Raw genomic sequence first — 23,084 nt, 5'->3', positions numbered from 1 at the left:
ATAAAGTGAGCTTTTCTTTTCAGTTTCTCTCTGCTTCTATGCTTCCTTTCTCTACAGGTGTAAGGCATAAAGTGACAAAAAAGGTCAGTAAAAGCAAACCAGTTTATTATTATTTGCAGAAGATATATATATATATATCTTTATATATTAAAAGTGCCTATCTAACGACAATTCTTGGTTTAACAGAATATACTTTAAAAATAAAAGAATATTCTGTTAACTTTAACGGAGAAGAATCAAAATACATTTTTAAAATTAACACTGTTAATTAGTATATTTGATACTAATTAAATCGAATCATCGTTAACCATTTTTCTCTATCATTCTTCTCTAAATTTGTTATCGATTCCAATCCCAAAAGCCCTATCAAAAGGTGCGATTCCAGCTGCTGCAACAATATGTGCGACTGAACGAGCAAAGGTCTATGAAATCAGAAACCCAAAGGTGCGATCGACTCCAGCTACGAGAATGGGTGCGACTAAACGGGCAAAGGTCTATGAACGGGCTGAACCCTCTTCGTTGCTGCGATCGATTCCAGGTATTATATATATAATATCAATATACATATGAAAGAATGTATATATTACCCTATTTTAAAGGTGAATTACCTTTTCGATGATTGCAGTGAGACTTTGCTTAAGGTAAAGCAAGCTTTTTTCATCGAAAGCTAACATAAATGCCGCTACGAAGCTTTCTTGGGTTTCCAGTTTCGCGATTGGGACGAAGAAATGGGTTTTCGATGTGGGAATTGGGATTTTAGCAGCCTCGATTGTTGCAATTTCAGGTGGGCAAAGGTTGAAACTCTCAACATTTTTGAACCACTATAAATAAATCTCAATCTCAGTGGGCAAAGGTTTGATTTTTCTTCTTCTCGATTTTTCATTCTTTACCCCAATTATTGAATTGATTCTTCAGTTACTGGAGCATGTAAGTTATTTCTGAAATTTTAGAAATCAAAACACTAAATTTTGTTTCTGAAATTTTTGCTTAGGTATTATTTCTAGGGAAAAGAAATTAAATCTTGTGCTTTTTAACTGTTTGAGAATAATGTCCATTGCATGTTTCCCTTTTTTAATTTTTGTTAACATACATATATATGCATAAAGATCTTTATCTAATTAAAGTGAAACTCATAAATTTTAGGTGGCTTGCCGAACACAAACATTTAAACAGCCAAATAATTGTATCAAGCTATGTAAATTGTAGCAAACCTTCATCAGAAAAACTTAGAACCTTATTGCTTGTATGCAATCCACTGGGGCTGATGTTATCAAACTAATAGTTGAAGTGCATAACATCATAGATGTAGCTCCAATTTTCCATTGGCTTACTCATTTTCAGGTAAATTAGAAAATAGAGAAACTTTGTTTAAATTTTCTTATTTTTCATTAACACCAATTTATTCATTTTTCAATGATGAAAATTAGGTGCCATTAATTGCTACTGCAGTGGGCAGCAGAGGTCTTATAAGCCAACTTTTGGCACCTAAGTTTGGTGGATTTTTAGTGTATGGTTATCTAAAAAGCGACCCTATTCCTGGCTTACCAACTTTGGTTAGCCTTAAACAAATTTATGAGCTTGAACATGTAAATGAGTACACAAAAATCTTTGGCCTTTTTTCAAATCCTGTTGGTCATAGTAAAAGTCCTATTCTACACAACCTTGCTCTGAGACATATTGGATACAATGGAATTTATGTTCCCATGATGGTTGATAATGTCAATGAATTCTTTCAAACGTACACAAGCATGGACTTTGCTGGTTTCAGGTATACTCGAGCTATCGAATTTATTTACTTAAAACAAATCTATAATGGCTTTCATGTTCTAAACCAGAGCTTATTTTAGTTGTTGGCCTTTTATAGTTTATACTCATAACAACCACATTGTTGTTTTTCCTTGTCCATTAAATCTTGGTTGGTTTAGATGAATAAAGCTTGGATGATTCTGGAGAATGCGACTCAAGGGACTTTAAAGAACAAGATACATGGGTAAACATCTTTAGTTATTTAAATGTATGTACTATTATGGATCTAGCAATGATATTGTGTTGACCCTTTTAACTTGCATTGACTTAGATTGGGGTTGCGTCTCTTAGCTGGGGTAAAGCCATCTGAGATGTTGTTGAAGTCTATACCTAAGGAGGTCACAACTGTCGAAGTCACCTACCCTTCAAGGTTTCTTTCTTGCATTGCCTAAAAATCCACTTTTCTTCTAATTTTTGTCGTGTGGAAAATAAATTTAGGCTATGTTTGGATCTTGCAGTTTACCACAGAAACAATTTATGTGGGAAAAAAATTAGAGAGAAAATGGTGGAACTTGTTTTATACACTTATAAATTTTCTAAATTTTATACTACATTTAAATTTAAATTTTTCTGAATTTTGAATTCAAACACGAGAAAAGAAAATCTTTTTGAATTCATTTTTTTCCCGGGCTAATGTTGCAAAGGGACACTGTAGATTGAAGAAGATTCTGATAAAGCTGTCTTAATTGGTGCTCTTAGAGTGCTGGTGTATTATCTTTTATGTGGGAATTTATGTGTTTTGAGGAATCTAATGAGGAATTTAAACGAGCCTATATTGGCTAGATTGTGAATTTGGGCAGAAAAATACACTTCAGAGTCCAACTTTTAATTTGATCAAAACAAAGGCTTTAGACTTGAGTGGCACAATGGTTATCCCTCTTCTGCTTTTTCTTAGAGGTTTAACCGTTTTATACTATTTATTTGCAATTGCTGTCTAAATGGTTCTTATGCCTCTTAAAATCCATTCTTGTGGTGGTCAATAAGTTTAGGTTTCCTTCCTAAAGTTTGCGAATTGTGGCTATCCGTTACTTTCCTTTGTTTGTCTAAGTACTAGATTTGATTTTGTTTCAGCTTTGGTAAGGACTGAGAACAGAATGTTGCATGAAATAAATTATTCTTGATTATTGTACCCTATTCATCACTAAAGAAGTTTTAGTTTAGAGAGATGCTACTGCAATGGTTGCTAATTATATCAATGTGTGACAATGATTGGTAATGTTGCTTCAATTGGCTATTCCATGGTTGCAGGTGGACATGGTAACTCCTATGTCCTCTCAATTAACATATGATGGGCTTTTAGATGAGGTAAGTTACTATAGCTGGAGTGTAGCAGTATTTTACTTATTAAATAACTTTTATGCGGTATGATTTGACTAGAAATATTTACGAGCAAAAGAGATGCTGATGATACGAGCAAAACAAGCACATGTTGTAAATCTTTAGTTGGTCATGTGACATTCATTCTCACTGTTCTTGTTTAACCAGCATGCAAACTAATTCATGATTTTTTTCTCTTTCCAATTAGTCTGATTGGTGATATTTTTCTCTGTTATCTTTCTCTCAGATAATCTATATTCTATTTGATATTAAATACCTAGATCTGGCAGCAGAACATCTAGTAGTAAGTATGTTTTATCTTTTCATTTAGTATTATGTATTTTTTTGCAGAAAGCATACTATTGGATTGAAGCTGAAATCATATTAAAAATTATCAACCAAGATTTTTTTTTACATGTCGTGCGATTTTTGTAATAAGGAACTTATGTTCTACAACGACAATGAAGAAACAAATTGTGAAAATCCAAAATGCGGAAAAAGATGTCTTCTTACACCACGGTAAGCACATCTTAACTAAATTAATATTTGAACTTATTCGATATTCATACTAACCGTTACATATTCTGTATAAATTATTAGTGCAAGGACATATGTACAACTCGACGATGGTACCGAGTTGCTAGATGCTGTGATGTTCGGTGATGTTGCAGAAAACATATTCTCATGTACTGCAATTCAATTAAAATCATATTAGGACGAGGTAAATATAAAAAAATATATATATGTAAAATTTATACATTTTCATAAATAGAAATATATTAAAACTTATTACTAATTATTCTTACAGAAACATAAGTTGTTTGTCCAAAAAACTACGGAGCAATTATCAGCCAAAAAATAGAGAATTCAGTTGTATGTAGATCCAAAACGAACAATGAGTTCAAAGTACAATCAATTCACCATTCAAGCAGCTGAACCAATGGAAGATTAGGCAGAAGTTTCACTATACTCTTTTTAGTTTTTCTAATAATATTCCATATATTAAGACTTTTTTTAATACTTTTTTCTTCTATTTTAAGATCGCACATTCACTTTAATTTTTGTTTCATAATGTTTGCTTTAAAATCTGCAAAACTTATGACTTGTTCTTCCAAATTTTTTATAAGTAAATAATAAGTATTATTTAGTTATGACTTATATATACCCAAATTTATTTGAATAACCAATTATAATAGCACAAATATTACTTTAATAAAACAAATCATTCGTATGATCATACCTTCACGTACAATCTAAATAAGACAAAATAAAAAAACTTAAACTTTACCTAAAACTAATATTTATGTGTCTCGGCACGTAACTCCTACCTAGTTTATATATAAAGAGGATATAATATGTGGTCTTTCTTCCTTCACGTTCTCTACTTCATAATCAGCTGTTGCTTCTGTTTTTATTTTATTATTAGAAATTAATGTTTTATTTTCTTAATTGGTTGCTTATAATAATTTCAAAACACAAAACCTGCAACAATAACGCTAGAAAAGAAATAGAACAATACGAGAGAGAGATGGGGAAGAAAAAACCACATCATGATTCTAAGAAAACTATCCAAATTAAATGAGCATTACGTACAATTAAGTATCATTAGTGTTATAATATTATTTTGAGTTAACACTTCTTAAATAGTTAATGATACTTTATAATAATTATTAGCTTACTGATCCTTAAAATATTATTTTTACATAGTAACATATTATTTTAAAACAGAATATTGACATATTTGTTAGAGATTTTATTACAATGAAAGAAAATCAAGATATTACAACTCTATTGTAATACAATACAAGGACTAACAAAGAGATTAAACAAATGTTACAACAACATAATATACAACATATATACACTATATATATTATATATAAGAAATATAGAAGAAGATAAGAACACATGTAATATAAAATATGTATATATATAATAAGAGAATAATATATATACAATCACTCACAACCTTGAGTATAGATTAGTAGGGATCACCATGACTTGAACAAGGTATTACACCTTTGTCCAAAAGCTTATTTCCCCCTATCTCTACACTACTACAATGTTAGCCTTTAGAGGCAGTTTTTTCAACCCTATTTATAAAAAGGGAAGCTAAAGGGTGTGAAAATACCCGCTATGTTCGAAATTGACATTTAGAGGCGGTTTTTTTGATAAAAACCGTAGGTATAAAATTGCATTATACCATTTAGAGGCGGTTGGAAATTATTATTTTTTTTTTTTTCTGAATTACCCTATGCCGTCGGTTCCTTCATAGAACCGACGCATGTGGTACACGTAAACCTCGACACGTGTACCCTATGCCGTCGGTTCCTATGAAGGAACCGACGCCATAGGGTCGATCAGACTATAACCCTTTTGCTCGACCTTCCTTCTTCCTCCCCACTTCACTCAGCAACCCAAAAAAACCAGAGACCCATTTCTCTCAGCCAAAACCCTCGCCTCCACCACCTTCTCCCCACCCTATCTCCCTCATTTCTCAACCATTTCAGCCCATTTTTTTTTTTAAAATCCTCCATTTTCGATACTTAATAACATACACCTAAAAAGTTCTGATTTTTTAGCCTCTAAAAGTGTCATCCGAACCCAAATAGTAAACTTTGGGTGTGAAATCCGGCCACCCATTTTTGTTGAGAAATTGTTCAATCTCAACCTCGTTTAAGGTATAAATATTGCTTCTATTCTTATTGTATTATGTATATTGTTTTATTTTATGTTTTTGTAAATTATTATTTGAGTTTTTTTATTTTATTAGTAATATTATTGTGTTTTATGTGTATAGTGTCGGGATTTTTTACGGTGGTCGTCGGATTGCGGTTATTAGGTAATAATTTATACCACAATGTATAGTATATATATGTATTTGTATATTTTATTGAATATTTGTATATAATGTGTGTATATATTGTGTGTGTATATAGTGTGTGTATATTTTTTATGAAAATAAATTTTGTAATTGTATTTTATATATTTTTTGCAATGTATATTTATTGTGAATAAAATGACATTGGAGGGATTTTATTAGTTTCAAAAAAAAAAATTAGTTTAGAAATAAAAATTTTAAAATGGAATTAGTGTGTGATATAATTTTATTTTTTTGAGATAATAGTGTGAGATATAATTGATTATATATATGTATGTATAATTTAGTAACTAAGTAACTTGTTACAATTTTTTATAACTAGTTATAAGTTATGAAATAATTAATTTTGTAATTTCGTTGTATTTCTTTATATTATAGGGGTTCGGCATAATTTTGTGTGTAGCGTATTTGGGCTTGCAATTATAGGTATATACTTTTACTAACTTTTTCTTAATATATAATTAATTATCAATGCATGTTAGTTGAGTTTGAATATCTTAAATATTCATCCGTAGTGAAGTAGGTTCTGCGAATACATGTACATCGGTCGGATGGGTGGATTAATTTTGTATTGTTTATCTGTTTTGTTTGTTATTTTAGGCACTTGTAAAATTTTTGGGAACGTCCAATTACAGTAGTTATGCCGCCGAAATTTCGGTAGAATTAGGATAAATCTTACTAAAACCATTCATAATATAGTTAATTATAACATAGTAATAAGAAGTTAGGTCACATAAAAAATAATAATATTCACATTTATGAAAACTTTTTAATTTTACCAACATTATAATCAACTAAACAACCTAATAACATGAACTAATGTAAAACGAAAATTTGAGTAATTTTTAGATTAATATGAATAAATTGTGTGAGAGACTTAGTTAGTTACATTGTGTAATTAGTAACTAGATATAATTAGTTACTAAATAAATTAACAAAATAAACATATAAAATCCTTCTTTTGTTTTTTTTTTTTCTTTCATTTGAGAGGTTCAATGTGGATTTTTATTTTTCAAAGAAAATAAAGAGCAAAAGTTAATTAAAAGGGGAAAATATTAGTTAATACCTTTATTGCTTTACCAAAAATTTTTCCCCTCAATTTTATTTATTAAAAATATTTAACATTTTAATAACATTCTAATCAACAAAACAACCTAATAATATGAACTAATCTAAAACGAGAATTTAAGTAATTTATAAATTAATATGAATAAATTGTGAGAAACTTAGTTAGTTACATTGTGTAATTAGTAACTAGCTATAAGTAGTTACTAAATACTGAATTTTTTTGGATAGGATTTTTGTTATGGATAAATCATGGATGCGTGAGGAGAGAGACACCTTGCGATTTCAAGTAGGGTTCGATGCATTTTTAGAGTTTGCCTTAAAGAATTCTACAAATCACGATCGTATTCATTGTCCGTGTGTAGATTGTTGTAATGTATCTAAAGGGAATATTACAATGATTAAGGACCATGTGTATTTACGAGGTTTCAATAGAAGTTATACTAATTGGTATTACCATGGCGAACATTTACCTAATGATCCATATCCATTAGGAAAGCGGGGGGTAGATGATATCGAGGGTAATGATTTGGATGATTATCCATTGGACTTGCTTAACGAAGCACGGGAGGAATTTCTTAATGATCCCGAGAAATTCGATAATTTTCTTAGTGATGCCGATAAACCTCTCGTTCGATGGTTGTAAAAAACTAAGATTACCAACAATGGTAAAGTTTTACAACATAAAAGCGAGAAAATGGAGTGAGCGATAAATGTTTTACTCAATTTTTAGTGCTTTTAAAGATATCTTACCATTTGCCAATGCTTTCCGAATCTACTTATGAAGTGAAAAAAACGTTAAATTCTATAGGATTGAAGTATGAAAAAATTCATGCATGTCCGAACGATTGCATTTTATATCGTAAGGAATATGCAGACATGAATTATTGCCCGACTTGCGGTTTATCCCGCCATAAAGTAAACAAGAGTAAGGAGAATAGGAAACTTATCCCCCAAAAAGTGATGTGGTACATGCCTTTGATTCCGCGACTGAAACGATTATATCGTAGTGCGTAACATTCGAAAATTTGATTTGGCATGAGACCAAGAGAGTGAAAGATGGAAAACTTAGACATCCCGCATTCCCAAGCTTGGAAAAAAGTGAACTACATAAACCCCGAATTCAAATGCGAACCAAGACACATTCGTCTCGGTACGTACGCGGATGGAGTAAATCCACATAGATCTCTAAGTAGTCGTCATAGTTCATGGCCCGTCTTCCTAGTTATGTACAATCTTCCTCCCCGGTTAGTGATGAAGAGGAAATTTAACATGCTTTCTTTAATGATATCGTGCCCGCAACAACCTGGACATAATATCGATGTATATTTGGAACCATTGATTGACGAGTTAATAGAATTGTATGAGAACGGGGTTCAGGTCTATGATGGTTTTAAAAAAGAATTTTTTAATCCGAAAGCCGTGTTGTTGTGGACCGTCGGTGATTTCCCTGCTTATAGTAATTTATCAGGCTTAAGCACAAAAGGTTACGAAGGTTGTCCGATTTGTTGCACTAACACATCGGCTCGTCGCTTGGCAAATGGACACAAGATGTGTTATATGGGTCACAGACGGTACTTGCCTGCAAATCATCCTGATAGACGGAAGAAGAAAGCATTCGATGGTACTGAAGAGGGTGATATGGCTCCTTTGCCACCGTCTCGGGGAACAAATTCTCCAACAAGTTCAACTTGTAGATTTTAAGTATGGAAAGACGCAAAAAAATAAAAAAACTAATGGTTGTTTTCAAAGAAAGTCAATCTTCTTTCGTCTTCCATATTGGAAAAGTCTACTAGTTCGACATTGTTTGGATGTCATGCATATTGAAAAAAATGTGTGTGAGAGTATTATTGGTACCTTACTTGATATTCTCGCAAAAACTAAGGACGGCCTAAATAGTCGTTTAGATCTCGTTGAAATGGGTATACGACAATCTCTGGCACCTGAGAAGAAAGGTGAACGTTTATATTTGCCTCCTGCTTGTTTCACTTTATCCAAAAAAGAGAAACAAACAGTTTGCAAATCACTTGCAAATATGAAAGTACCCGATGGTTACTCGTCTAACATCAAAAACTTGGTGAATGAGACTGAATTGAAACTAATGGGTCTGAAATCACATGATTGTCATGCGTTAATGCAACATCTACTTCCAATTGCCATTAGATCAGTCTTGCCAAAAAATGTTCGAGAGTGTTTGACACATGTTTGCATTTTCTTTAATAGGCTGTGCGGGAAGGAATTAGAATTGGATAAGTTAGATGCATTACATGAACATGTAGTCAAAACATTGTGCAACCTGGAAAAGTTTTTTCCGCCATCTTTTTTCGACATCATGATCCATTTAATGGTTCATCTAGTGAGAGAAGCAAGGCTGTGTGGGCCGGTGTGGGCGAGATGGATGTATCCATTTGAAAGAAATATGAAGGTACTTAAAAGTTATGTGCGTAACCACTATCTACCGAAGCATGTATGGTTGAGTGCTACATATCCGAAGAGGCCGTGGAATTTTGTTCAGAGTACATGGCTGGAGTTGAGGCAATAGGAATTAGCAAACCAAGAACTGACCCAGATGATGTTGATAGAGGATTAAGGGGCAAAGGGACAATGGTGACAGTGTCCAAGCTTGAACTAGATCAAGCTCAATTAGTCGTGATGAACAATAACGCAGAGGTTCAACCATATATAACGTAAGTACCTTTTGTTTGATTAACATTACTTAAGGGGTAAACGTTTTCATACAAAGTCAAGAGATGATGCTCGAGAGGTTCAAAATAGTGGTATACGTATCGTCGCAGAAACTATGCACTTTGCAAGTGCAAAAGATAGAAACCCTGTTTTAGGTACTATGACGTATTACGGGGTCATTGAAGAAATATGGGAGCTCAATTATTTTGCGTTCCGAATTCCACTTTTTAAGTGTTCTTGGGTTGACAACAACGTTGGAGTAAAAACCGACGAGCTTGGTTTTACTTTGGTTGATTTAAGTAAGAGAGGAAGCAAGAATGATCCATTCATCATGGCTAGCCAAGCAGCTCAAGTTTTTTACATTTCTGATCCGGCTAATGATAAATGGTCTATTGTTTTATCGACACCAGAGAGGAGGTTCTTAGAGACTGAAGAGGATGAGGAGAATGCTGACTTATGTTACGATGACTTCATTGTTGGACAACCAATTCATGAGCAACTCATGGGAATTGATCGTAACATTGAGGAAGACGACGCTGAATACATTAGAAACGATATCAATGAGGGAATATGGGTCAATTGTGATTCAGGCAAACATAAACAAAAAAAGAAAAGAAAACGTGTCTAATTGGTAACTTGATATATAGCTTACTTTATATTGTGGTTGTGAATGGTCCTGAATACTTAACAATTTGTTTATGCTTTTAATATTTCATATACACTACTTGTTATATATGTAGCTAACTTTGAAGTTTGTTTGTTAATGGTGTAGACATGGCGAACTCGGAATCGTGGATCCGATTCGGGAGCGTAAAATGAGTGTCCAACCACAATACCTACACGAGGGCCGACGCAAATGAATGAAATATCCAAACTAATGGATCGGGGCAAAAGAGTGGCCCTCGAAGTTAATGATAAAGGTCAATACCGTGGAAAAAGCTACGCGAAGCTCGTATCCACTCGGGAGTCGGATGTCGGCAGACAATAGGGTTGGCTTATAAAAATTGGAAAGAAGTCAACCGTACTGCGAAAAATAAAGTTTGGAAAGACATTCGTGTAAGCTATTATTTGTTAGAATTTTGATTTGTTTTTCTATTACTCCAAATGTTGACTCTAACCGTGTTTGTTTTCCTTCAAAATAGACGGGGTTCATTGCGCCGGACACCTTCAAACATGATTGTCTCATCCTAGCCGGGAAGTTAATGAAAGACTTCAAGAATAGGATGACAAAAGACATCATAATGCCCGCGTTGAAAGAGAATGATCTCGGGACGACCGGCACAAGTCCCCGAAAAGCACCCGAGATCGACGCCGCCGATTGGTGCAAATTTGTTGAAAGTAGACTAACTCCCGAATTTACGGTACGCTAATTATATTAACACTAAGATAAACTCTTAAATACAAGTACATGTATCTAATGTATTTTTTTGGCATTGTAGGAATTGAGTAAGGTGCAACGTGAACGTTCCTCAAAAATTCAATCCAGACATTGAAGTGGTCGGAGTGGGATGGTGAACGTACGGGAAGCTGTGGTAAGTAATACTAAAAATTTAATGTGCTATAATGTGCTATACAATTTAATTGGTACTCATTTCATTGTTATAACGTTATGTAGAAAAAGGACCTCGAAGTTGCGGATCCTCCCGCCACCGTGTTTGGATTAAATCTCGCACCAAGAGTAGAAAACTTGTCACTGACTACGACAAGGAAATTGCCGAGAAGATAGTAAGTATATATTAATTCATATACTAATTGCTTGAATATATAATTCAATTAGAGTTAGTGTATATAATTCATATACTAATTGCTTGAATATATGCGTGCATTAGGCTCGATTAGAGGAGAAGCTTAGTCGGGGACAAATTCTGTGTCCGGGGCCAAAACGATATCCTCACGCAGCGCTAGGGACACCGCAGCATCCCGGACGTGTCGTGGCCGCCGGGTATGCTATTACTTCAAATGTTATTTATTTAGTTACACAAATGAAATCGTTGCTAATTTGCATTTTATGATTTGTAGGTTCCTGACCAGGGCATCTCAACTGTTCGGCAGGAAGAAAAGGGAAGTGTCTGATGTTGTGGCTCGGCAAGCGAAGGAGATTGAACAATTAAAAGCCGAAGTCCAATCCCTTAAGCGACGGAGAACGCCGCCGAACAAGAGGAAGAAGGAGAGGTGGCTGGTGAGGCGTATGTTCCACAACCATACGCTCCTCAGGATGAGGTACAACCACAAATTTATGCTGAGGAGTTCATTTCCCTCAACGACCAAGGTATCCTATACAATTTTGATGACCATGCGGCCCTTAATCAGCAAGTACATCTCTGCTCTGACAACATCGACAATATTGTGGCCCGAGGGTATTTGTACGAGCATGTGGGTGAGATCAAAGTACACTGCAAGGATTACGATGATTCACATGCTCGGATCATGGTTTCGGAAATCCTGCAAGAGGACGCTGAAATCCCAGTCCCACTTGAAGAGTTCAGATATGTTAGGGACGTGTACCAGATGTTCCTTCCTTGGCCTAAACACTTAATTTTAACAACCGAGGTAACTTCTCAACTGAAATTAATTATTAATGATTAGTGGAGTTTGAATATCTTCAATATTCATCCGTAGTGAAGTAGGTTCTGCGAATATATGTCTTTGCGGTGGGATGGATGAACAAACTACGTTATATATGTGTTATTTGTCGTTATACGGCCATGTTCAAAATTTTTGGGATCATTCAATTACAACCGTTATCTTGCCGAAATTTCGGTAGAAATTAGATAAAATTTGATATATATATATTATGTTGTTTTGTTTAGGGTCCACTCGCTCAACCGCCCTCAAGACGTGATGCGTCAAAGGGGAAAGCTCCGATGCTTTCTCCACAAAGCCGTGGTGCACGGGAAGATGAGTTGTTCACGGAAGAGAAGATGGCGTTGATCCCTAATTCGCTGAAATGGATGATTCATGAATTCCTAAGGCTCAAAGATAAACGTGATATAATCACAATTTCTGTCCCTCGAGGATTCATTGCACCGCGTACCCAGATCATTTTATCTAGAGAGGATTTGCAGCAGGTTGCTACGTGTAACTACATCGGCAACCAGGGAATGCTGTTTGGAATGATGTATACTCTTCTTTAATCTAATTAACCTTATATCAAATTATAGTTAAATTATTATAAGGCACTAACAATTTTTTTTGGCAGGCACATATGGGAGAGCATCAACGGTCTGAGAAAAATTTTCAAGTTTTACGACCCAGAGCTTCTCACAGTGCATGGGATCAGCGATGAAGAACGAGTCGATCTTTTGACGATGCGGCAAGACGATTGGCTAATTGGTTATCATTAATGAACAGCAACCACCAAATGTTCTTTATTCCTTGGAATATCGGGTAAACTTTATTAAATTCTTTAGTGCTAATTGTTCATTTCTATATTATGTCTTCAAATTATTTTTATACTATCTTACTTATATTCCAATATAATTTTCTAGGATGCATTGGACGCTAGTGGTGGTTGCGCCAAAGAAAATTATCCATTTAAACCCTCTAAAAGGCCGCCCAATTCCCGAAGAAATAGAACAAATGATCGGAAGGTAATTATTTAATGACTTCTTATGTAACGAATTTAAATTAACTAACGAATTGAAATGCTAATATAATTTTTCCAAACAGGGCATTCATGTATATAGGGGACGCAAATCAGTATCTTGGCCCGTGGCAAGGAATTGCACAAGCAAACTGTCCAAGACAACCTAAAAGCCAAGAATGCGGTTTTTATGTTTTGAAATATATGACTGACATCGTCGCACGTGCCAACCCCAACCGTTACATAGAAGATCAAAAAGCTGTAAGTTTTAATTATTGATCATCGTATATAAATTTTATAATAACAAATATATAATATACATATACATAAACTAATATAAATTTTTAATTTTTTTAACAGTTTGGGGGTAAGAAGCAATACGATCCAAAAACAGAAATTTTACCACTACAGCGAAAGTGGATCGAACAATTGATGGCGGTGATTCACGGTGACGATTGAGGTTCAAAGGTCGAAGAATTTTTCTTCATTATGTAATTTTTATAGATTAACTTGTAATTAGATTTATTAACTTATTAATATTTTTAACTAATTTTACATGTTTGTGTAATATTTAATTATTTTTATGAAATCAAATTATGTTTTTACCCAAATTTAATTACTATTTAATTTAAAATGTAATTAATATATAATTAAATTAAATAAATATGTAATTTAAAATTTAAATAAATATGTAATTTAAATTAAATAAATATGTATATAAATTAATAAATATAAAATTAAAATAATATAATTAAATTAAAAAAAATGAAAAAAAACTGAAATCTGAGGAGTTTTGGCGTCGGTTCCTACGCCACATATGGCGTCGGTTATTGGCTAGGAACCGACGCCATATGTACCCCTATGGCGTCGGTTCTTAGCTAAGAACCGACGCCATAGGGGTATATATGGCGTCGGTTCAAATAAACCCTTTAGCGTCGCCCTGATAGGCGTCGGTTGCGAATTTCGCGAAAACCGACGCCTAAAGGGCTTAAAAACCGCCTCTAAAGGGTGTTTTTGTAGTAGTGCTAAGCACTAAGGAAACTCTCTAGGAAATAGCTTTGGGAATTATCAAGCCTTTTAGGGTTTTCTAGCAATGTGTTTTCTTGATAGAAAACTTCATCTCAATGAACACATTAGACTCCTTTATATAGTGTTTAGATGATCACTCTTAGGATTCAAAATACCACCTCATTTCTCTCCCATAAATGAGTATTACATTTTGTAACAACTATATCATCATAATTTTGAAATCCTTAAACTAAATTGTGTAACAACCCTTTTATTATACTAATAATGTGTGATCAACACAAGAGTTACAAATGACAACAAATTGTAACTCCTCTCCAAGTTACTATGTAGGGTACAAAAGTGTAGGTTAAATTATAGGTTACACATTTATTTACCATACACTTAATATATATTATTCACATAATATTATATATTACCACATTTTAATCTACATATTATTATATTAAAAATAATATAACAATCCCCCACTAGATTAAAATGTGTGACACACTTGTAACACACTTGTAACATTTATTTAATCAATCAAAATATTATATCAAAATATAACATTCCCCCACTTTGATTGAATAAATACACACTTTTAAAGAAGTCTTGCTTAGGTGCATTAGGTAAAATATCTTTCGACTTGAATTTTACCTTAGTGTAGTTACCACAAAGTTTGATGAAATTTTTGTTGCCGTAGCATTGAACCATTATTCCTTTAGTACAAACCGGTGATAACACACACACCTTCGCTAATGCTCACTTGAGACCGCATGTCTCGCTCTTGCACCGTTAATGGCCATGTGCAAAATTCCAATTCATGGACTCTCTAGAGAATACTCCAAATTCTCATAAGAGGCGGCACCACCTCTAGCCCATATAGGTGGAGTTTTAGTGTCTCACCACTCTTTAGACACTTCTTAAGCTTAAGTGAGTTTTCTTAAGCTTAAGCTCCATTAAAAAACCTTTTGGTTTTAACCCTCAATTTTCACAACATGTACTCATCTATAGATGGGACAATTGAGTACCATATTCACTCTATTAACTTGTTAGTACCTATTGAACTTAAGACTAGATGTTTACTAGTGTTAAGATAGGTTACCATCAATGAGCAAAACACTAAGGGAGTTTAGGTCCCATCCCTCGAAAATTCTTGCTTTAATCTTGTACGGAGATTAAGCGATTTGTTATAACCTCTCACTATTGATTCCATGTGAATCATGCATGCCAAAATATAGTGTTCACTTTGTGACCACTTTTCTCCTTAAGTACTTAAGCTTTGAAAATTCAATCATAAAAGATTAATTTTCACACAACTCAAATTCTCAATAATTTTGATACCAAACATATCAAAAATTACACTATTTTAGACACCAAATATGTCTAAATTCTCATATTTTATTTTTAGACACCAAGTATGTCTAAACTTTCTCATATTGGAGTATACACCCCCACACTTTCACATTTTATTATCAACACAATATCTTGATTTTAAAATATAGAAAACCACTTCGTCTCTATATTTTTTCTTAAATTTAATTTCCTTCTTGAAATTATTTTTACCAAAATTTGACACCAAATATATCAATATTTTTACTTATGCACATAGCCAACTTGATTTAGAATTTGAATTCAAAATCAAATAAATTAATCAACAATGTCTCAACACATTTTGATTAAATTTGTGGCTCACCCCCACATTTCTACCATTAAGTGTATATAAAATATCACTTTTGTGTATTTCCTCTTGAAATGACTTTTTAAGGTCACCTTAAAAAATATCATTTGACATTTTTAGTTTTCTCAACAAAACTAAAATGTCAAACTCACATTACTACTCATAAAATAACGTGATTATTTTTACCATAATTTTAAAGTTATCTCCTCATTAAGATTAGCCTAAAATTATACCAAAGTTAACAAAATTCTCATCAATTTTGTTTACAACTTTGATTATTTAAGATTCAAAATTGTTTCACTATTTTTTTTAATCCACATTGATTCATTTACTTGTGAGTCCAAAATTGCTCTTCCAATTTATGGCTCATTTCACAAGTTTGGATCCACTTTTAATCCATTTGTTCTTGCTATGACAAGACAATTCTCATAAGTGTAACTCTCATATAGTTCACTTTTCTTATCTCATAATATGAGATGATCATCTCTTATAATCCAATAAAACATGTAACTTCTCAAAAACCATCTTTTATTATCTCATAAAGTGAGATGTTCACCACCAAATTGAATAAAAATTCAAAATATTCTTCATTCACAAAATAAATGATAATAATTCTCACAATAATAATAAACACTATTTTATTACTATCAATATTATTATCATGCTATGTAACTCATATATTAATATAATATGTATGTTACTAATCAACATCTCATATGTAACATACACATAATATCTATATTAAATTCATAAATATATATGTTACATATCTCATATATATAAACATATATACTATAATATACATATATATATCATATACACATAATATATACATTAATTACATAACTATATATGTTACATACCTCACACATATATAACATATATACACTTTAATATACATGCATGATATATATTATACACATATATACATATATAATATATGCATGCCTCATATAAATACATAGAAAATATTTATTTCTACGTATTTAATCTCACTAATATATATTATATCACATGCTCTACATATATATAATATATATTACTCATATATATATACATGTTATATATTATATATCTCACATATATACATACAATAACATGATATAAATTTCAAATATCATATATATAATATGATATAAACCCATGATCACATATATATAACTCATATATATATCATATATATTACTATCATATAAAATATAGTAAATCACATAATATACACCACCATGCTCACCCATGAATAGTTTTAACATAAAATCTCTTATCCTTGTGTTCTCACAATCTTGATTTATCACCTCTTCCATTGAAAAGAAATAAGCTTTTGATTGTTAGAGATTTTATTACAATGAAAGAAAATCAAGATATTACAACTCTATTGTAATACAATACAAGGACCAACAAAGAGATTAAACAAATGTTACAACAACATAATATACAACATATATACACTATATATATATTATATATAAGAAATATAGAAGAAGATAAGAACACATGTAATATAAAATATGTATATATATATAACAAGAGAATAATATATATACAATCACTCACAACCTTGAGTGTAGATTAGTAGGGATCACCATGACTTGAACAAGGTATTACACCTTTGTCCAAAAGCTTATTTCCCCCTATCTCTAAGCACTAAGGGAACTCTCTAGGAAATAGCTTTGGGAATTATCAAGCCTTTTAGGTTTTCTAACAATGTGCTTTCTTGATAGAAAACTTCATCTCAATGAGCACATTAGACTCCTTTATATAGTGTTTAAATGATCACTCTTAGGATTCAAAATACCACCTCATTTCTCTCCCTTAAATGAGTATTACATTTTGTAACAACTATATCATCATAATTTTGAAATCCTTAAACCAAATTATGTAACAACCCTTTTATTACACTAATAATGTGTGATCAACACAAGAGTTACAAATGACAACAAATTGTAACTCCTCTCCAAGTTACTATGTAGGTTACAAAAGTGTAGGTTAAATTATAGGTTACACATTTATTTACCATACACTTAATATATATTATTCACATAATATTATATATTACCACATTTTAATCTATATATTATTATATTAAAAATAATATAACAATATTGATATGTGTAAAAGTTAAAAAAAAAAATCATATAATTTACCAATACTTTGTTTTAAAAAGTGGATTTTTAGCAGAATATCATATGGCTAATAAAAATGGAAGTTTGAATATGTATATGTGTCACGGTGAGAGAGAGGTAGGTCCCATGCACGTTGAAATGTCGCAAATTTCATGCAGTGTACGTTCACATGAATATGAATGCTTCATTTGGAACACTAATGATAATAAAGACAATTCATTCTTTTTTTTTTTGGCTGAATTATTTATATATGTTTTCTTCGTGCGTACAGATATTATTGGATAAGGTTTCGATTGTGTTTCCCTTTTTCGTGATTTACAAATTAAATAATTAAAGGTACGGTCCGAAGAACAAGATTTATACCAAATGGATAATGATTGTTATACTATTTCTTATTTAACAATATATTAATTATATATCAATAAAAGGTTAATATATTGTGATTTGAAAAAAATATTAATATATTGGTTATTACATTATGTAATCTATATTATATTTGTGACCTTGGCTGTGTCTTTGGTCTTACCAACTCTATTTTGTGTCTGTTCCTTTCTTTTGGGTCTTAGGTATCTTTGTTTCCTTTCATTGGTTTTCCTTTGGTCCTTAGTCTTTTTTTGTTGTCTCGGTCGTGGGGTCTTCCTGAGTTTGTGGGGTAGGGTGTTGGTTAGTGGTTTGGTGAGGTTGGTGTTGTTTGGTAGCTTGTCTTTTCTTTGTCTGTTTCAATGGCATTAGTTAATGCCACCAACTCCTCCACTAATGGAAAGTGTTTTTCTTGTGAGGAAGCCTCTGTCAAGCTCATTCCTTGTGCCTCTTCTCAGCATGCTTTATCTACTTTTTGTCTTATCTACTTTTTGTCTTCTTGGGAAAGTTGTAGCCCCGATGGTAGTTAATGAGGCCACTATTATTGACTTTGTGGAAAAATTCTGGAAGTTTAATGTGACAGTGGTAGCTTTGAATGAAGGTGCCAACAACCATAACTATTTTGAGTTGGGATTCTTAAGTGCTGAAAACCGTACTTAGGCCCTAGATAACGGTCCATGGTGTGTCCGAGGTTATACCGTCATTTTGCAAGCATGGGCGCCAAGGAAGGACCTCTCTGCCATCTTTGAATGTGTGAGAACCTGGATACACATTCATAACCTCCCAAGAGACTACTTCTCAATTGTTAATGGCAAACCCTTGGGGACCAAAGCTGGCAAAGTTATAACTATCGATTTGGATGAAGGTAAACCTGCTCTATGGAATAAGTCTCTCAAAATATTGATTAGCTTGAATGTTAATCACCCCCTGTTCTCTGGCTGTTATTTTGCTCTGGAATCGGGAAGCCAAAGGTGGTTACAATTCAAATACGAGAAGTTGAGTATCTTTTGTTATAACTGTGGCAAATTGGGTCATCAAAGAAGAGGTTGTTCTTTCAAGCACAAGAAACTCTTTTACAAGAGCTCAAGAAATTTGGAAGCTTGGACATATATGAGATTAAAGCCATAGGTGGTGATATTGGGGTCCCAACTGCTTCGGAGAATAATGAAAGAACCACTCCCTTCAAGAAGAGAAAGTTTGACGGGGCCTCGGCCTCCCTTTGTTCTCGGCCTTGGAAGCTTCCCCGCCATCATCCTGGGGTTGTCAGGGACTTCCCTTGGGACACAGATGCCAAGGTTAATGCTACCAAAGATGTGGAGGAAGAGCCCACTGAGGATGTCTCTTTATCCAATAGTGACTTCTTGGGATCGGATGAGTGGTTCTCCAAAGGAAAAAATGTGATCTCAACAAGGCAGATGGTTGGTACATTTGTGGTCGATGATTCTGGATCGTTTGGGTCTGCCCATTCTCATACCCCTGTGGAGGAGGCTACTACTCCTCCACAGGAGCCATGAGAGGCATTGCTTGGAACTGTAGAGGGTTAGGGCAGACCTCTACAGTTCGTGAGTTGAAGTCCTTGATTCGGTTGCGCTCCCCGAATTTCATCTTTCTGACCGAACTCAAAGTTGATGCTTCATCTTTGGTACGTACCCTTCACTCACTCCATTTTTACTTTCATATTGTTGTTCCAGCTGTTGGTAGTGCGTGAGGTATTATTTTGGCTTGGAAAATAGGTTTTGAGTTTGAATGTATTTCTTACTCCCAAAACATATCTCGGGTATTGTCTATTCGGATCCCCCCTCTCATCCGTGGCTTTTGTCATGTGTTTATGGTCCCCCTTACTTCCATGCTAAGAAATCTTTTTGGGAGAGCTGTATGAAGATAGGGGATATATTTGGTGGACCGTGGCTCATCTTGGGTAACACGAACTTTGTCCTTAGTGAATCTGAACGAGTTGGATCTAAAGGTAGAGATCAGTTCATTCCGGTAATCTCCAACTTGGTGAATTCCAGGGGTCTGATCAGTATGGCCATCCAGGGAGACTGTCTGACCTGGGATAATCACCACTCTGGAACCAACCATGTCAAATCGGCCCTGGACAAAGGGCTAGCTAATGGAGTGTGGATTAGTCTTTTCCCAAAGGCAGCTCTCTACTCTTCCCAGACCTCAACTTCGGATCACCGTCCTCTATGTTTGCTTTTTGGGGGTTTGGAGGATAAAATCCGAAGGAGTTTTAAGTTTCAGGAAGCCTGGACTAGGGATGAAAGGAGTAGATTAGTGGTGGATTCTGCTTGGAAGTCTGTTAGTTACCACTGGGCTCCGGCCCGGATTTTCAAGGAAATTGGGGCTACATGAGTCGCTCTTTTACACTGGAACAGATCCCAATTTGGAAAAATTGACACTCTAATTCGTGATCTGGAGAGGAGACTGGATCTTATTCAAATGCTTCCGGTGGGCTCTAGAGATTGGGAGACTGAAAGAAATTTGCGTAGCTCTCTTAACGAGGCCCGTGTGAGGAAAGATCTGTATTGGAAAAAAAGGGTCAGGGTCTCTTGGCTGAAAGATGGTGATAAGTGCTCCAAGTTCTTCTTTCTAACTGCTTCTATCAGAGGGAGAAGAAATGCCGTTGAGTGCATTCTCAATAAAGATAATATGTGGATCTCCAAAAGACAGGAAATAGGCAATGAATTCATGGAATTCTTCCAAGGAATTTTCACGGGGTCGGAGACTGGAATTGAGATGAATTGCATCGACTTAATCCATGATAGACTATCTTTGGAAGACCAGGCCGAGCTCATTAGACGACCCTCCTGTGAGAAAATTAAGGCCACCCTGTTTTTCATGAGTAATAACAAAGCGCCAAGACCAGATGGAATGTCGGTTTTGTTTTTTAAACACTATTGGGAATCTGTTGAGAATGACTTTTGCGAAGCTGTCTTGGATTTCTTCCACTCAGGGCGTATGCACAAAGGCGTCAATGCTACTAATATTGTCCTTAATCCTAAGGTTCAGAACCCTAAGAGACCGAGCCATTTTCGACCAATCTCTCTATGCAATGTGGTATATAAGGTAATATCCAAGATCATTGCTAACAGAATCAAGCCAGTGTTACCTAGACTCATCTGCCCTACTCAAGCTGCCTTTGTGCCTGGGAGGAATATTCAGGATAATAATGTGATTGCCCAGGAAATTATCCTCTCGTTTAATAGGAAAAAAGGCAGAGAAGGTCTGTTTGCTATAAAGATTGACCTCATGAAAGCTTATGATAGGATGAGTTGGAGATTTATTGATCATATTATTGATTGCTTTGGGGTGCCATCAGAATTTTGGAATTAGGTTTCTCAGTGTATATCTACCACCTCTCTCAACATTTGCCTTAACGGAGGCCCCTTTGGAAAGATTATCCCCTCGCGTGGTCTTCGTTAAGGGGACCCCCTTTCTCGCTACCTCTTCATTTGGGGGGCAGAAATCTTGTCTAGGCTTCTGGAAGATGCCCAAGCTAAGAGATCTATTAGCGGTATCAGGCTGAATAGGGGGGCCCTATTATATCCCATATCTTCTTCGTCGATGACCTCATTCTGGTTGGCAAAGCCAATCTAGAGGAGGCCAAAGGATATTGGGATTGTCTTGAGAAGTTTTGCTCCTGGTCTGGTCAGAAGGTGAATAAAATGAAGACCTCCATTTTCTTTAGTCAGAATACTCCCAACGGCATGAAACAAGGGATCAAGGCTCTGCTGGGTATAGGATCACCGGAAGGAAATGTCAAGTATTTAGGTCTCCCTCTTTTCAGATCGAGACAAAAGGATGCAGATTTTAACTTCATTCTGGATAACTTGACTTCGAAATTACATGGTTGGAAAGCTAAGACTCTTTCAAAAGCGGGAAGGGCGACGCTAATCAAGTCGGTAGGTCTCTCTCTTCCTATGTATGCTATGCAAACTACTAAGCTTTCCAACCGTCTTGCTACTAAGATTGACGGTTTGGTTCGTGACTTCTGGTGGGGCTCTGAGAAGGTTAATCATGGGCTTCACCTAAAAGCATGGGACAAATTCTTCCTCCCCAAGTCTTTAGGGGGGTTGGGCTTCTGAAAATAAAAAGAAATGAACCAGGCTTTCCTGGCTAAATGGGGGTGGAACCTTCTGACAGGTAACCAATCCTTATGTTGTCGGATTTTGGAAGCCAAATATCTTAAAGGTAAACCCTTTTTGGATTGCAACCCGAAAGCCTCGGACTCGTGGTTTTGGAAGAATGTGACTAAATCAAGAGCGATTATTCGCAAGGGTGCCTGTAAGCGAATATTGGATGGTCAGGATACTAAGGTTTGGCATGACCCTTGGATAGCCCATAAGAAAGGCTTCTTACCCCGCCCAAGAGGACCCTCGCTGTATGAGGATATAAAAGTCGCTGATCTCCTGCTGCCTAATGGTGGATGGAATATCCAAAAACTTAACAGCTTGTTTGATAATGAGACTATATCGACTATCTTGAAAGGAGGCAATCCTTCAGGCATAGGAGAAGACAATTGGTTCTGGACCTTAGAATCTAATGGTTACTTTTCCAGCAAATCAGCTTATA

At 34.4% G+C, this 23,084-nt stretch overlaps 2 protein-coding genes and 1 long non-coding RNA gene across 4 annotated transcripts; all 3 read left to right on the top strand.

Moving 5' to 3' along the window:
• Positions 1-398: 398 nt before the first annotated feature.
• Positions 399-6,779, top strand: LOC115696868 (uncharacterized). 2 transcript variants are annotated; one of them, XR_009683452.1, is made up of 12 exons: positions 399-538; positions 626-853; positions 1,144-1,341; positions 1,428-1,768; positions 1,926-1,990; positions 2,078-2,176; positions 3,055-3,111; positions 3,475-3,642; positions 3,724-3,844; positions 3,932-5,804; positions 5,924-5,965; positions 6,383-6,779. It is a non-coding gene; the product is annotated as an uncharacterized LOC115696868 (long non-coding RNA). The 2 variants fall into 2 exon arrangements; XR_009683451.1 differs by having other exon boundaries at positions 5,924-6,779.
• Positions 6,780-9,589: 2,810 nt separating this feature from the next.
• Positions 9,590-13,948, top strand: LOC133039607 (uncharacterized). Its single transcript, XM_061118505.1, has 8 exons — positions 9,590-9,739; positions 9,813-10,053; positions 11,889-12,304; positions 12,565-12,872; positions 12,954-13,141; positions 13,243-13,344; positions 13,424-13,598; positions 13,698-13,948. The coding sequence occupies exons 1-5, from the start codon at positions 9,590-9,592 to the stop codon at positions 13,096-13,098; spliced, it is 1,260 nt and encodes a 419-aa protein (XP_060974488.1). The 3' UTR covers positions 13,099-13,141; positions 13,243-13,344; positions 13,424-13,598; positions 13,698-13,948.
• Positions 13,949-20,019: 6,071 nt separating this feature from the next.
• Positions 20,020-22,597, top strand: LOC115696343 (uncharacterized). The gene is made up of 5 exons (XM_030623248.1): positions 20,020-20,151; positions 20,201-20,218; positions 20,391-20,806; positions 20,888-21,821; positions 22,043-22,597. Exons 1-5 carry the CDS (start codon positions 20,020-20,022, stop codon positions 22,595-22,597), a joined length of 2,055 nt encoding a protein of 684 aa, XP_030479108.1.
• Positions 22,598-23,084: the final 487 nt, after the last annotated feature.

Source organism: Cannabis sativa, chromosome 7, assembly GCF_029168945.1.
Source record: "Cannabis sativa cultivar Pink pepper isolate KNU-18-1 chromosome 7, ASM2916894v1, whole genome shotgun sequence".
Classification (NCBI taxonomy): Eukaryota; Viridiplantae; Streptophyta; class Magnoliopsida; order Rosales; family Cannabaceae; genus Cannabis; species Cannabis sativa.
The sequence above is the reverse complement of the archived record's forward strand: the minus strand, read 5'-3'. Positions and strand labels throughout refer to the sequence as shown.